Source organism: Myotis daubentonii, chromosome 15, assembly GCF_963259705.1.
Source record: "Myotis daubentonii chromosome 15, mMyoDau2.1, whole genome shotgun sequence".
In the NCBI taxonomy this organism is placed as follows: domain Eukaryota; kingdom Metazoa; phylum Chordata; class Mammalia; order Chiroptera; family Vespertilionidae; genus Myotis; species Myotis daubentonii.
Window position 1 is genome coordinate 44,645,912 of NC_081854.1, and position 16,266 is coordinate 44,662,177.

General features: G+C 41.5%; 1 protein-coding gene across 3 annotated transcripts in view; it reads right to left on the minus strand.

Annotated features, from left to right (window-relative positions):
* Positions 1–16,266, minus strand: part of WWP2 (WW domain containing E3 ubiquitin protein ligase 2) — a 118,992-nt gene that overhangs the window by 42,490 nt on the left and 60,236 nt on the right. For all 3 annotated transcript variants that reach the window (XM_059667607.1, XM_059667608.1, XM_059667609.1), the window contains 2 exons: positions 10,938–11,065; positions 203–413 (listed from right to left, as the gene is read on the minus strand). In XM_059667607.1, coding sequence (XP_059523590.1) covers positions 203–413; positions 10,938–11,065 — 339 coding nt within the window. The remainder of the gene's footprint in view (positions 1–202; positions 414–10,937; positions 11,066–16,266) is intronic.

Consider the following 16,266-nt stretch of genomic DNA (forward strand, 5'->3'; position numbering starts at 1 on the left):
TCTGCCCCAGTTGATTTAGATTCTCTTTAAGATTTACGTAGAATAAGCAGTTCTTCCACACCTCCCTCAGTCCTCAGCACAGCAGCCTCCCAGAGACTCTGAGCCACGAGGTACTAAATAACCTTGTTGTTTCTGCCCTGGTGAAGGGGCCTCAGTCTTTGGAGGGTTGGAAAGTGCTGCTGTGGGACAGAAGGCTACTCACCCAGCAGGCAGAGCATCGGGGGCCGGGACAGCCGGGAGGACCTGCTGTGTGCCCGACGTGCTGGGCTCCTCTCCTTCCGCTGGCGTGGCCGGAGCAGGGAGAGACCCTGCAGTGGGGTTCGGGGTAACACTTGATGCTGCAGCAGGTGGGGATGTCACACCAACAACAGAAGGTTCTTCGAGATCAGTGACTGCAGCAGGTTCATCGTTCACTAAAAATACAGAAATCATATTTTAGAGATCAACTAAGACTTATGTTCCCATTGACGAGGTTTTTCCCTTAATTAACACAATGTGACCATGCATGTATCCAGTGACATCAAAAATTTTTACAGATCATAACTTAGGAAATTAAGGCAAGTCAGTAATGGCCTGCCAGAAGAAAAGTGGGAGATGGGTCTGAAATAAATAGGCTATTAAACACTACCTGTTATAGAAGTTTATTAAATTTTTCTAACATGCCATGGTTACACTTACTGAAATAAAAGAATAGCAGGAAAAATAAAGATAACAGGGAAGTGTACTGGTGCTAAATGGAGTAAGGCCGAGTTTATAGGGTCATATGCCTTTGTTTAAACTTGTCATTTGTCTGCCTTCCTTCAAAAAGCTCCACACACACTAAGAGGTGGAAAACTTATAATAATGTGCTTGTTCTTTTTTAAAGAGTCACACTCTAAGTAGGGAGCAAGGATTACTATTCTAGATAAAAAGGATGGGGCTCCTAAGATATAGGACTTGTCTCCAAGGTAACGAGAGACAAGGAGACAGTGACACAAGCTGCTCCCGAGTCTCCTTATTTCTCCACGTCTTCCTTTCTCTGATGGTCACCCATGCTCACAGGACCCCAGGGCACTCTCACTCAAACAGGATCAAAAAGGTTTTGAAGAATCATAACTCTTTGAACATGAGTAAGCCATACGCAGAGAATTTTCTACATGTGAGATTGCACCTGTGTGCATTTATACTAGAATTTCGTAGGAAAATGCCTTAGTTGTTTGTTGTTTAGCCTCCTTTTCCTAATTCAGAAATTCTTTTTGCAGTTTCTTTAACAAATGGCTACCCAGCCTCTTCTCGAACATTTCTCCTGACAGGCGGCTCACTGCAGTCTTTCCGTGGCTGAACATGTCCCTGCCGGAAAGTTTTTTTCTCAGTTAAGCTGAAGTTCATTAGCTGGTTTCAGTCCCCAAACCCAGGCAACACGAAATACATACCCGACACTGCTTCTCAATCACCTTCTCTTTTCCAGTAGAAAGGCTACTATCCCTTTAATGTTTCTAGGCCTCCCTCTTCTTACCACCTGGCTTCCCTCTTGTGGAGACCTTTTTCTACTGCCTCTCCTAAGTGATGATATCGGGAACCGAACATAATAAATCAGATACCATCAGGCCAGTGGAGTCAGATTTCCAATAGAAGTGCTATTAGGTAACGTTTACAGGCAGTGTGCAAAAGCATTTTGAATTCTCTCAGTTAAGCCTCACCCACAATCCCATGAGTCGGGTACAATTAACATCCCCTCGCGTTACAGTTGAGGAAACTGAGGCCCAAAGAGATTAAATAACCTGCCAAGGCCACAGGGCACCCCCACTGTCTGCTTCCAGAGGCTGAACCACTCACTCATTACATCCCACGTGCCCTCTCTGGACATCCTCTAATGCCACGCAAGGTTGTAATAACGCTGAAGCAACCACATAACCCTATTGGCGGACATGAGACTGGAGGTCAGCTGAAACAAAAATTTGTTTGCATGATGTGATGCCAAGCTAGGCCTTGACAAATGGATGAGAGCCTAGGAACCAACTACGATTAATCTATTTGCTTTCTCCCTAGGAAATGATATATGGTCTGCCACACAGACTGAATTCGTTGTCTAATAAATAACTACATCTTGTGCAACTGATGTTTCCCCAACATAAATGCAAGAATTTATGTTTCTGTTCCATCTCAGCTAAGTTAGTAAAACACAACAGATGGCAATTCTCTTTATGCAAATCTATACATTTTACTCATTTCCAATCAAAAAACCATCATGATATTTCTAAGAACTAAATAAATTCGTTCTAAAATTATAACGACAACTAAATGCAGAAGAATAGCAATAAAAATTCTAAAGACTAAGTTTTATGTGTATATGTGACAGGGTGAGGGGTCGTTCTCTAAAGTATTAACACATATTATAAAGCTACAACACTTAAAACAATGTAGCACTGACATATGAATAGGCAGATGTCAATTAAATAAATAAGAGAGTTCAGACACAATTAAATGCACATTGGAATTTAGTATATGTCAACCGTGGCATTTGAAATTACTGCAGAAAAGACAGGCTATTCAATAAACAGTGCTGTGACAACTGGGTATACTGAACAAAAACTGAGTTTCAGTCCAATCTACTTCTTACATCAAAATAAATTCCAGATGGATCAGAGATTTTGACACACAAAAATGAAACTACAGAGGAACTAAAAAAAACAACAGAGGGGAATATTTTTATAATCTCACAGTGAAAATGATTTTTAAAATATTACACAAAAGATAGAAGTCACAAAAGACTGATGATTAAAATGTTTTAAAAATCTAAATGGGGAAAAAAAACACCATAAGCAAAATTAAAAGCAAAAGAAAAATAACAACTAGGAAATATTATTATCAATTCAAATTATACACCAATGGCTAATTTCTTTGATATGAAAAGAACCTCTACAAATCAGAGACACTTCACAGTTAAGGAAATACAAATGACCCTTAAACATCTGAAAAGATGGTGAATCTCAATTATGAGACAAGAAATGTAATTTAAGACTATAATGAAAACCATTTTTTAACCTCAGATTGACAAGAGTAAAAATATTTAACCACACACTTATCAGAGTATAAAAAAAAATGCATTTTTGCCCTAGCTGGTTTTGCTCAGTGGATAGAGCATCAGCCCGCGGAGTGAAGGGTCCCAAGTTCGATTCTGGCCAAGGGCACATGCCTGGGTTGCATGCTCGATTCCCAGTAGGGGGCATGCAGGAGGCAGCCGATCAGTGATTCTCTCTCATCATTGATGTTTATGACTCTCCCTCCCACTCTGAAATCAATAAAAATATATATATTTTAAATGCACTTTAACATACTGCTGGTAGGAGTAGAAATTGCTAGAACCTCTATGGAGCACAGTTGAGCAATACAAAAAATGTAAATGCAATCATTAAAAGGTGGGGGGAAATGAGGGTAGGTGTGATGAAGAGAGGTGGCAGATAAAATTAAAATTGTCGTGGATAATTAATAGCTGAAGCTGGGTGATGAGTTCATTCGAGCACTCTTTGCTTCTATGCACGTTCAATGTTTGTGTACAGGAGACCCATGATGTCTGGTTGTCTCTCTGTTGCAATGTCAGCAGCCACTGATGATAACTGCCTAACTCCATTAATATAGACTGCAAAACACTAATATACTAATTCTACCATCCCTATAGAGAGAAAGTTTGCCTTATCAACTATTTGGCTTTCTTGAGGTTCAGATTGTAAAGAAAAGGCAGGAAAAAAATGCTTGAGTCTTTCCTTTTATTTAGCCAGTTTTCAGAATAATGAACTGATTTCCTCACATCCTCCAAAAATGAACAATGACATTTTGACTGGAAACATTGAGGGGAACACTCTGTAGAGTATATGATTGTCTAGCCAGTAGGCTGTACACCTGAAGCTAATACAAAAACAATACTGAATGCAAACTGTAATTGAAAAATAAAAATTTTAGAAATAAATTGTAAAAAAAAACAAAAAAAGAATTTTTTTTAAAAAAATCACTATGAGTTCTTGGATTTAAACATATTTAAAATGTTTCAATCCGTTGTGATTACTGTTCTTACTGAAACTAAAATTGTCCCCATCTTTGGCTGTGGTTAGCAGAAGAGGGAAGGGGCAAAGCTCAAGTTGGCTTGGAGTTCTATGGAAAAACTTCTCGGATAATGATTAAGTGGGAAAGTGCAGACAGCATATATATTATTGAAGAAGATATATGTATATGCTTGTATATTCAAAAAGTATCTTGGAAAGAATCACAACGGTGACTGCTTCTGGAGAGGGAACTAGAGGCTGGAGGACTAGAACAGGAAGGAGACTTTCTTTACACAGTTTAAGCTTTTATACTTTTAAACTGTTGATAACCTACATATACTGCCTATTAAAATAACGATGATGAAACTACTGACCAGGAAAAGAACAAAAGCAGAGCCCCATGACAGCCCATGGGAAAGACCCTCCAATCAACACTGCTGTTCATGCAGCTGCAAATGTAGATAAGTCTGCCTTTCACTCGCTGGAGTAGCTCATCTGTTTAAGAGTTTTGTGCTGCACCTCGAGTTTAGACTTGTAAATAGAACAGGAAAGTCAGACATTCTAGCACTGACAAACTTGCTGTGTTCGTGTTTATACTATCCTGCTCTTAGAACATGAGAGCTTGAAAGAACCTCAGAGGTAAATCTACCCCATCACAGCTTATAGTCAGAAAAAACTAAAGTTCAGACAATTAAATTAGTGGCCTAGAGTCACCTAACAAGCCATGACGTGGATCATCAAAGACACGAACTTAACAATTTCATCAGGCCTTAGAGAATCACTGTATTTTACATTTTAGCTCTATTCAATATAGCCAATACTCCCTTATTAATCCTAATTGCTGGATGTATGCGGATGTATACAACTTATGTTTCCCAAAAGACGGTACCCTTCTTGAGAATGCAGGCAAATTCATTTTCCTTTGTTTTTCATGACTTCCACTCTGTACTTCCTATGTTCTTGCTTACACATCTTTGCTCAGCTCAGCCCTCCTCCCTGAATGCCCTCCCCACCACTTCACCCCAAACTGATAACCTTTGCAGGACCCCCGCACCTGTGGTCTCAGCTAAGCCACCAGCCCCTGTGACACCTGCTGTGTTGGTTGGCCCTTGGCTGATGGTGTCTTTTCTGCTTCTAGTCCTGAAACAGATTATCAGGTAGACGCCTACTTTTCCGCTTCTTTACATTGCCCATAGTTCTTATCAAAATGGCATTCAATGGATATTTGCTCAATAAATACTCATTCAAAAAACCTAATAATCTAGCAAATGATATCTGAAATAAAACCATCTCACATTTGTATAACATTACTATTTATAAAGGAGGTTCTTTTTTAAAGTCTTTAATTTTCTAATAATTTTTAGATTTAGAGAAAAGCTACAAAGATAGTATGCCCTTCACCCAGTTTTCCCTAATTACTACCTTATTTAACCACAGCACATTTGTCAAAGCTAAAAAAGTAACATCAGTATATTACTATTAACTAAACTCCAGACTTTATTTGGATTTTGTCAGCCTTTCCACTAATGTCCTTTTACTATTCCAAGATCCAGTCCATTTATGCTCCTAATAGCCTCATGAAAAAGATGTTGTTATTCCCATTTTACTGAAGATAAAACTGAGGCTCACAGAGGTACCATTCAGAGTGGTGCCATGCAGTCAGCAAGTAGCTGAACCAGAACTCAAACCCAGAACACCATGAAGTAAAAACAATGGAAGGGGGTGGGGAAAGAGAAATGAAATGACTTAGATGACTTTCTTGTATAGGAAGAAAAGCTGGGTACCAAGATGAGAGGGTAAATGGGGTAAGGAGGTAAAATAGCAGTTGAAAGGCCTCTGGTTTGTGCAATGATGGGTATTTCACAAGGTTCCCTCTGTGGTGTTGGTTAAATATTCTAACTTCATGAATCAAATATTCATTCAGGGCTAAGACTCTATTATGCTAGTCACAGTTAGTCAAAAAGAGATCAGGAATTGGAAGTTCTTTTTCTTAATCCTAGACACGCTGCCAACTCACTGTGTGTTCCAAAATCTTTAGGTGCGTGTGATGTAGCACAGTCTTTTCAGGCCCCCAACTTGGGCAAGAGGAAGGCGCTTGCCAACAATGAAAGCTTTTTAAATTGAAGATCAGCTTGTAACACATACTCCACAATAAAGCAGTCAATATTTCTCACCCGTGAATATAAGAAGTGCACCTCCAGTATAACTGATCACTCAGCTCTTCACAAGAGCAACCAAAACTAGACTCAACCAAAACAATTCGATGGAAAAAAAAGAAAAACTTAAGAATGAACAACACCATTCCATGTTACCTAATGGGAACATTTAATCCTTCCTGGCCAATATATAGATTCATGCCATTCCCATTTCTATTCCACCACGCTTCTAAGAACTCAAAGTCTGAATTTGTTTTGAAAATGTATTACTGTCAAAGAATATCATGGAGAAAAAATAACAAGGCAAAACTAGCCCTTCCAGACATTAGAAAAACATACTATAACACGTCAATAATCAAAATCACATGACACTGGCTCCAAACTGGAAATAAAGTAAATGGAATGTGTAAAGAGTCCAGAAATGAATTCTCACTGCATATAAGAATGTGGTAAGTGATAAACACTAAGAAAAACCACAATGAGAAAAGAAAACCATTTAATTAATGTTTATAGGAAAATAGGACCCTGATATAGAGAAAAATTAATTTAACCCAGTCCTCATTATGCTTATATATGTATAGATACAGATACACCACTATAAATTCCAGTGGGATAGTTCTTTTTTAACATAACATCATGAAAAAAAGTAAAACAGAATAAAGTATTTATTCCCTCTATAGACAAGAGAGAATCTTTTAACTTCTGAGGCAAAAAGTAAAATTGAAAATATTAAAAACACTCATAAGTACTGATTTTTTAAATTTTTAACTTTTTCTACAAAAGCCACAAAAAATGAGATAAAAGACAAAGCAATGATACAGGGGAAACTTACCACCATAAACATAACAAAAAACTTGTACCTACATACTTTACACCCATTAGGATGGCTATTATCAAAAAATGGGGGGGAAACAAGTATTGGGGAGGTGAAACACTGGAACCCTCATTCATCGCTGGTGGGATGTAAAACAGTACAGCTGCTCTGGAAAAGAGTTTGAGGGCTCCTCAAAAAGTTAAACAAGGAATTACCATATGGCCCATCAACTCTGATCATAGGTGTGCAGCCAAAAGAACTGAAAGCCTGGACTCAAGCAGGTTATGTACACCCATGTCACAGCAGCACTGCTCACAACAGCCAAGAGGTGGACACCATCCAAATGTCCATCAACAGGTGAATGGATAAATAAAATGGAACAATTCTGAAACATGCTACAACATGGGTGAATCTTGAAAACATTATGCTAAGTGAAATACACAAAAGGACATAGACAAAAGGACAAATCATTCCATTTATAACATGGGGCACCTAAAATAAGCAAATTCATAGAGACATAAAGTGGAATAGAGGTTGGCTGGGGCTGCGGGTGGGAGGAGAGGAGAATGTTAGTGTTTAAAGGGTACAGAGTTTCAGTTTGAAATGATGGAAAAGTTCTGGAAATAAATAGAGATGTATTTGCACAACACTGTGAATGTACTTTGTGCCACTGAGTTATACACTCAAAAATGGTTTAAATGGTAAATTTTATGTTACACATATTTTATCACAATTTGTAAAAAGAAACTTGAACCAAGGATATATAAATAAACTTCCAAATCTCCAAAGGATAATCAAACACTATGAAAAAGTCACACAAATAGAAAAGAAACAGCCAAGCAACTAATAACAAGAAATGCAAGAAGGTTAAACAATGAGGGAGCACTTAATACTTCTTAGCAAATAGATAAACCAGTGTTTAGTACACGATAGTAGGAAAAAATAAACCTCACATAACACTTGAGGAAAATTTTACACTGCCCTGTGATATATGATTGCTTCAAACCTTTCAGAAGGCAATCTGATAATATACATTAATCTCATTTTAAAAATTCATATCCTTTGACGCATGAACTTCATTCAAGAAGAAACAAAGCTGTGTGCAAAGATGTCTACATCAGGATTTGGTTTTACAATGGGGAAATACACTAGGATTGAGGAATGGTTAAAGGAACTATGGTGTATTAACTGTGAAATAGTAGGAGGTCACTAAAAAGGGGTCAACAAAGAGACCACAAATACATAGAAGCATGTATAAAAAAATAACAGTGAAATCTATCCATGCTGCATAATTATAACCATATGAAATTATTTATGAAGATAAAAACTAATGTTGATGGACAGCTTACTGCATTCTCAGGCACCATACCAGACACTCTACATATTTTATGTAATTTGTTTCTATAACAACCCTATGAGATATATGAATCTTGTCCTAATTTTATTAATGAGAAAACTAAGGCCCTGAAAGTCCCTGGGCTCTATGCACATACCACACATGAGGGATCAGAATCTGAGCGCAGCCCGTGTGACCCCCACACCTATGTGCATGGAAATCACATTGAAGAGAGGAGTGAGAGATGTCATTTTTTTGAATAAAGTTTTCAATAAAAGAAGAAAAAATAAATCACTTCACAGGAGTCTCAATGAAGTGCTATACCATTAGTCTATTTCTCAATTCCACCACTTTTAAAACTTAGGAATATTATATTTATACAGACAGGCTGCCACTCACTTTCATTTTATAAAAAAATGGTTACTTTACAGTTGTGACAACACAAAAATACCACCTGGAACTCAGCTCCATTTTTGCCCCAGATGTCTTTTTCATGCATAACTGCAGGGCACAGCCAAAAGGGCTTGCTAAATAAACCTCGGATGTCTGTGGAAACATTTCCTGGCGGCACGGCTCCCGACCACCACCACTTTGGAACCGCTCCTCTCAGTTCTAAGAGCAACGTGTTGATGGATGGAGCATTCATATCCTCAAAAACCCTTCTGCTCTTGTGCTGCCAAAGAGGGGGGCTTCTGCCTGCTCCCCAGAGGGAAGGTGAGGTCTTTCTGTACCCCTTGGACAGACATGAAAGAGCCTACCAAGTCAAGGCTGGCTGGGAGGCAAAGGTGAGCTGTCATCACAGCAGAAAGGAGAGAGGAGAGGAGACAGAAGCCAAGACCTTCGTCTTTGAACAGGCAGAAATCCCTTAAATGCAGCAACTGTCCTCCGCAGATGGGTTCTGGGAACAGTTTGGGAATTCAGATGCACCGCCATGAAACATTTCCAAGGGGTTACGGATCTTTGGCTTTCTGGGGACATGGCTGGCACCTGCCTCATCTACTGAAACATAATATTCCTGGAGATAAGGACAATATGCAAAGGTACCTAAAAATAAATGTCAGGGAAATACAGATCTGTTTAAACATCAAGAGTGACTCAAAGACCATCACCACATAAAGCCAATTCGCCAAGAGTTTTCATAGGAAAAGCAGAGGTGGCTAAGGGAAACCAGTATCCCCCGAAGAACAAAGTGGTTGGAATCACAGCCAAGGCCTCCAGGAGACAACTGGTTCCAAGGAGTCGGTTTCCCTGGCCCACTCCCACCAGCGCCTCATTTTTCTAAGGGAAGCATGCATACTGGCGCTCACAGAGATGCACACAATTTTCTGCAACATGGCCCCCGGCCACCACCTCGCCATCCCCTTCACACAGGTGGCAACATCCACACTATGACTGAATGGTTCCAGTACTCGGACACGGGGTTGGCACAGGAGCGCCAGGCAGGCTGAGCCAGCACTTCCAGCTCATCCTTGTCCTCAGGGCTCAGGGTGAGCTAGTTAACTCAATTCCTTCAGGCAGGTCCCCAACTCCAGAGAGAAAGTCAGGCCCCCACACATGCAGTGAGCTGTGCAGGACACAGGCCACTCCACCCACAGTCCATGGCAGGTAACCGTATAACTGAGCACCATGAGCCATCAGAGGGGCACAGCAGCCCTCAAACAGTGCTGCCAGAGAACCGAGTCACGAAAAAGTAACCCAAGCCGATTTCTCCTACTCAAGTCTGTCACACAAAGGGCCATGACAACGCTCATGTGGTGAAGCTATGCTGCTTCGGACCTCCTGTCCTTCATGTCATCACAAGCAACAGCCACATGTCCCTTCCCAGCTGCCCCAAGTTAAGACAAATGACCAAATGACCAGCAGTCACTAAAAATCTGACAATTTTCAAGACGCTTAGAAAAATGAAGGGTTGTGTTTTGTTTGCCTTTTTCCATTTCAATCCAACACTGACCTAATGAAACAGAAGGAAAGCATGACAACAAGTGAATTGTTTTGAAATAGGCCCTTCCCTTCCCACTTACAAGGAAGCAGAGCGAGCTAAGTGCAGAGACGGTCTATGTGGATGTGGAAGGGCTGTCTATTCGCAAGTGGCACAAACTCTCACTGAAACAGCCACAGAATCCTCCCCCCCTCCCCCCACTAGCAGTGTGGCTTTGCCCCTGGTCAGCCTCCCAATCGTCAACAGTGCTGCCATTTTCTCTAACTCAGCTCCTAGCAACAATACTCAGTTTCCTTTCTCCCTAAGTCTGATCATTTCCTTAAATGAAGGACAGAAAAAAAGGTGTCATGTAGAGGTAAGATATCCTCTCCCAATAAAATCCAATGTTGAAAAGAAATGAATACAAAAATCAATATTTTTATTTCTGTGCAAAGAAATATTTTAGAAGAGTCCTATGGAGACTAACCTTACCTATACAGAGTATGTCAGAGATAAAGGAAGACGCGTCAATGGAAAGACTGATGGATTCGAATTCATCTTAGTATTGGAGTCTTCTCTCACCCCCCCGCCCCCACACACACACATTTTGACATAGACAGAACCCTGACTCCACGTGAGAACAGGTTAGAGGCCACTGATTCAGTCCGGGCTGGCATTCTGGGCTGTCACTCACCTGTGCCATTGGCCAAGCCACTGTGGCTTGGGTTCTTGACGGGCTGGCGGTGCCGGCTGTTAGTACCAGGACTTCGCTCGTCGGTTGCTGTGGTTGTTCTGGCTGAACCACTTGAATGTCTGTGCGTCCTGGGGGTTCAAAGTATAAAGCAGACAGATGTAAGTTACTGTGGGGAAAAAAGAAGGTATCCCACCTAAGTCACCGTATTCCCTCTCTCGCTATTTATTGGAAGTAAGACCTTCAATAGCCCCTGTAGTCTTTGACTCAACAGATGCTGGCTTCAAACAGAGAGACCCAGGTAAGCCTCCTTCTTGGTAAAAGCCCAGAGGCAACTTTGGGTAAACTTTTCCACTTGAAGTAAACAAATCCAGAGTGAATTGCTCCCACATCTGAAATAACTGGCAACATTTCCTGTGACCATCACATTATTTTCATTGGGCTCGAATGTAAGAAATAAACAAGAATCACTAGACCACTGGACAGGGTACGGATGACACACTTTTCCTGTTAGGCAGAGCCCAAAACCTATCCAAATCCATTTTCTCTTTAGTTAAAAAGACGCTTCCTTTCGGAACAGAAGTCAAGGGACATTAGACAGCTTAGCCAATGCATATGTTGACGTGTTTTATCTAGAAAAGATGACTCCACAGTCCATCCAAGTAAAAGATACAATGCAGAAGGGATCTGCATCGCAAGGAAAATGGGGGATCTAACAGAGAACCTGTCTGACCTCTTCAGAGAACACAGGCAGCAGGCAGTATGTGTTCTCACATGCCTGTTGTAACTTGACTTCATTCACTCGGTGAAAATGGCTAAGTCTCCTTGCCCTTCAGTTTGGCAGTTTTATCAAAGGAGATTATTCTAGTACTTAGTCATTAAATAATACTTTACAACAGTGAGATGATTTAAATAGTATCCAGTGAGGAAAAGACCACCCTCTCCAGGCAGAGGAACCAAAGTCCAGAGAACAATCTAGTCCACGTGACATGGGGTAGAAAGAACACTATCAACAATAAAAGTACTAATGATGACTATGGAAGTATATACTATGCATTGAGCTGCAACCTTATATTCCAGGTACCTATGGTGTGCTGCACACTTTACAAACATTATCTCATTTAACATGGCAACCCAAGAAGTAGCTTACTATTATAATGCCCATTTTGCAGATAAGAAAACAGACATAGAAAAGTCCAGTAGAAAGTTAGCAACTGAGAAAACACTCATATTCAGGTCCTTGAAGGTCAACAGCCCATGCTCTTTGGTTGCCGCCTGGGGTGGGAGGTCTGGACTTTAGCTGAATCCCTGCCTGGTGGTTCTTTCACTAGTCACTTAGCCAATGGTGGGATGAAGAGCTCTAACAGAAAGCTCCTCACACAGGGAGGTGCGGTGCCCATCAAACACCTCTGCTGGTCAGACTCCAGCCCTGTTGGGTGGAACAAGCCTGCAGTACAACTAACTAGAACAGCGGTTCTCAACCTGTGGGCCGCGACCCCTTTGGGGGTCGAACAACCCTTTCACAGGGGTTGCCTAAGACCATCGGAAAACACATATATAATTACATATTGTTTTTGTGATTAATCACTATGCTTTAATTATGTTCAATTTGTAACAATGAAATTGGGGGTCACCACAACATGAGGAACTGTACTAAAGGGTCGCAGCATTAGGAAGGTTGAGAACCACTGAACTAGAAGGTTCCTAGAATTGTCTCAACTGACTAACTTCTGTAGCACAAGAAACGAATTTTTCCAATAAGATGGGCATAAGCCAATATGTTAACTGATTATCTTTGGGTGTTGAAAATATGGATGCCTTTAGCTTTTCCTTTTGTGTTTTTCTAAAATTTTCTAGCTTTCTTCATTGAGCCTGTTGTATACTTTTGAACAAGGAAGAAAACACAATTTTTTAAAAAGAAAAAAAAAAGGTTTTTCTTGGGCCCACACAACCAAGGAAAACACCAAGAAGCCTAGCCAACCCTGGAGTCCTTCTTACCTAAAGACTGCGTGGCAGTAAAAAATGGGTAGAGAGGGCACAACTGAGCTATGGAAATAAAGATTTAATTTGGACTCTCTTTTTCCATCTTATTTTTCCCTGAGCTAATTTCATAAATCAAAAGCTGTCAACCACACCTCAGTCAAGAAAAATATTTCAAAGTCCCCACTTCATGGGAAGAAATGTTAGTATTGAGCATTTTACCACAACTCCTCATCGAAAGCAGAATGGGTGCAGACAAGTTCCAAAGGGAAATTCAGGCTTTAGCCGCTGGTGAATGTGTGTATATGTGTGTATATGAGGGCAAAGAGCTTGAGAGAGATAAAGTTGGTTAATGGAAGGTTTATTTCAGCCAAGAATCCCCTTAAAAGGACAAAAAAGCCTCTCTAGTTGGTCCTCCCAGCCCACAGCGGAGGGCTGTGTCCCTCAAGGAGCAGCATGCCATGTGGGCAGCACGGAAAAATGCAACATCAGTCCCATCACACACACACACAGGCTCTGACAAGCCCATGATTACGTCCAGTTGCCAGGCCCCTTGTCCCTCGGTAGAGCAGCTCAGCATGACAACAGAGTGGGTTCCATTACTCTCCTGGCTTCTCCCTCCCTTCCCCGAAGGGGCATGCGGTCAGAGTCGAGAGAGAATACTTTCAGAAATGTTTAACCACTAATGATAGCAGCTTACCCTGAATGACAGGCTGGAGCAGAGCCGGGATTAGCCCATAAACCAGGGGCAGCTGGGACCACTTTGCATGAGAGCTGCCGCCTCCCTGCCTGTGGCCCACCGCCACCCCTGCTCCCCTCACCAAATACACACACACACACACACACACTCTTCCTTTGCCCTAAATCTGGAGCTTCCACTTTTTCCTCTTGAAGTACCTTTAAAATGAGACTCTCAGAAGGAAGAGTAGGCCTCAATGTTTGAAGAAAATCTTCTCTTCAGCAGTTTCCTCTGTTGGAGGACTCGCTCAGCCCTTAAACATTGGGATTGGGTCATGATTAAAAGCTGGCCCAAATGCTGAAACCGCACACCATAAGCCAAAATAGTATCAGGACAAAAGCGGGGCGATGGGGTGGGGATGAGCTGGGCTCCACCACAGACAGCCTGGCTTCAGCTCTGCCAGTGACTTCAACCTTGGCCTGATCTCTACCGTTTGGGGGCTGGGGGGGAGGGAGGAAGTTATGCCACCCTAGGGCAGTCAGGAGAAGGTGGAACAGCGAAACCCCACAAATGGTTTCAAGTCACCTAGTTACAGACATTCAGCTCTCTTTGCAGCATGCCCTTCTCAATGCTGGTGTATCTTCCCTTAAGTTCCTCCCCCGGAAACTGAGGCCTCCTTAAGGAACGCCAATCAAGGCCAAGGCCCTAGGAGTCTCTCTCCAAGCTCCTGAAAGTGGATCTGATGCGGGTAAGGTCCCCAGGACCGGGCTCTGGGCTGTCCCTTGACATGCAAGTTTTGACATTCACAGTGTTGGCCTCAGTCCTCAGCTGACCCTGACAGCGACAGCCTTGGATACCTGGGACATCTTGTGTTGTCCTTTATAAAGTCCATTGGATTCCATTCTATCATCATTTTCGGAGCACTAGGCCCTAATCTAGGTCTAGCAACAAAACAGAAACAGTCCCTGACCTCAAGGAGCTTACGTCTTAGTGGAAATGCAGTGATTTATAATTTTGCTCAGACACAAATTTGCATCACACCCTTCTATGCTGGGGTGTGGGAGGGGGCCACCTGCTAGCCAGTGAACCTGGATGACAACCTGGGATTGTCATCCCAGTGCAGCTTTGTTGACCACTGTCACATATGCAATACTTTATGAGGAGTAATTCAACAAACAAATTTTCTTTGTTTATTTCTTAAAAAGGAAGCCAGCCCTACCATTGGTGATGTAAGTGAAAATGAAGAGCCCAAAAAAGTGATAGCTTACAAGCCAGACACAAAATTTTTGGCTAAGTTAAAAAGTGAAATTCAAAATTTGGTGGTGACTCTAGAAACACTTAATAAATATAAGGATTCTTCAAAGACTGGGGATGCATCTCTCCCAAATGTCAAGAATTCATGGCTGGCCCTAGCTGGCTTGGCTCAGTGGATAGAGCGTCAGCCTATAGACTGAAGGGTCTCAGGTTCAATTCCGGTCAAGGGCACATCCCCAGTAGGGAGTGTGCAGGAGGCAGCCGATCAATGATTCTCATCATTTATGTTTCTATCTCTCTCTCCCTCTCCCTTCCTCTCTGAAATCAATAAATAAAATAAAATAAAATAAAAATCCACCCATTGGGTAAAAAAAAAAAAAAAAAAAAAAAAAAAGAATTCATGGTTGACCAGACACCCGGTGACAAGCACATTTTTCTATCTTGGGAAATGAGGCCCAGGATAGAAAAGGGAGTTTCTTTGACCTCAATTCAGCCATGCTCGTCTTTGAGCTCAGCAAAAGAGAAGTTTCAGGGTATAACAAGTAATAGTGGGTTTTCCTCCACTTAAAAAAAAAAAAAAAGATGCATACGTTAAAATTGCCTAATAAACTTAACGCTCTTCTCACATTCCAAAGCAGGGGTACTTGCCTGGATGCTGGATGACTAGACCCAAGAGGGAGGCTCCCATCCTCCACCGAGGCCTCGTAACTGGGCATTGTCTTTTAATAGCAGCATGGAAACAAAACTGAGTGAGGCTGGGCCAGTTTCCAGCAAGACAGAACCAGTAAAAAAACAGGCACTTAAAATAGAAGCATGGTGAAGAAATGGGAAGCGGTGATGGGAAAAGAAACGGTTTCCACCATTCAGAGAGGCATCAATAAGCAAACCTACTCTCATGTACACCCTCCTCAATTCTGCCTCCTCATTCAAAGGTGGATTAGAAGAAAAAAAAAATAGGGAGGGGGGATAAAAAGGAGAGATGAAAAGGGAAAGGCGCAATTTTGAGTTAAAATGGGACCATTCTAGTTATTCCAAGGGTAATTTACGGCTCCATTCCACACCCTACCTCTAGCTGCCAGCCTCAGAAATGACAGGAAAGGTAAAAATAAAACTGCTGCCAAGTCCGTTCTCCATTACAGAAAGACAAATGATTGACTTCTGCCCAACCTGGAGTACAGAGCAATTTTATCAAAGGTGGCAGCTTTATGGGACTAAAATTTTCATCTTAAGAAAGAATATACAATAAAATTGCACTCACCTAACATGATCTCACTCATTAGATCCAGACACACAGAAGCATCGAACAGACTGTCAAACCTCAGAGGGAAGGTAGGGGAGGGTGGGAAGGGAGGAGAAGAGATCAACCAAAGGACTTGTATGCATGCATATAAGCAAAACCAATGGATACAGACAGTAGGG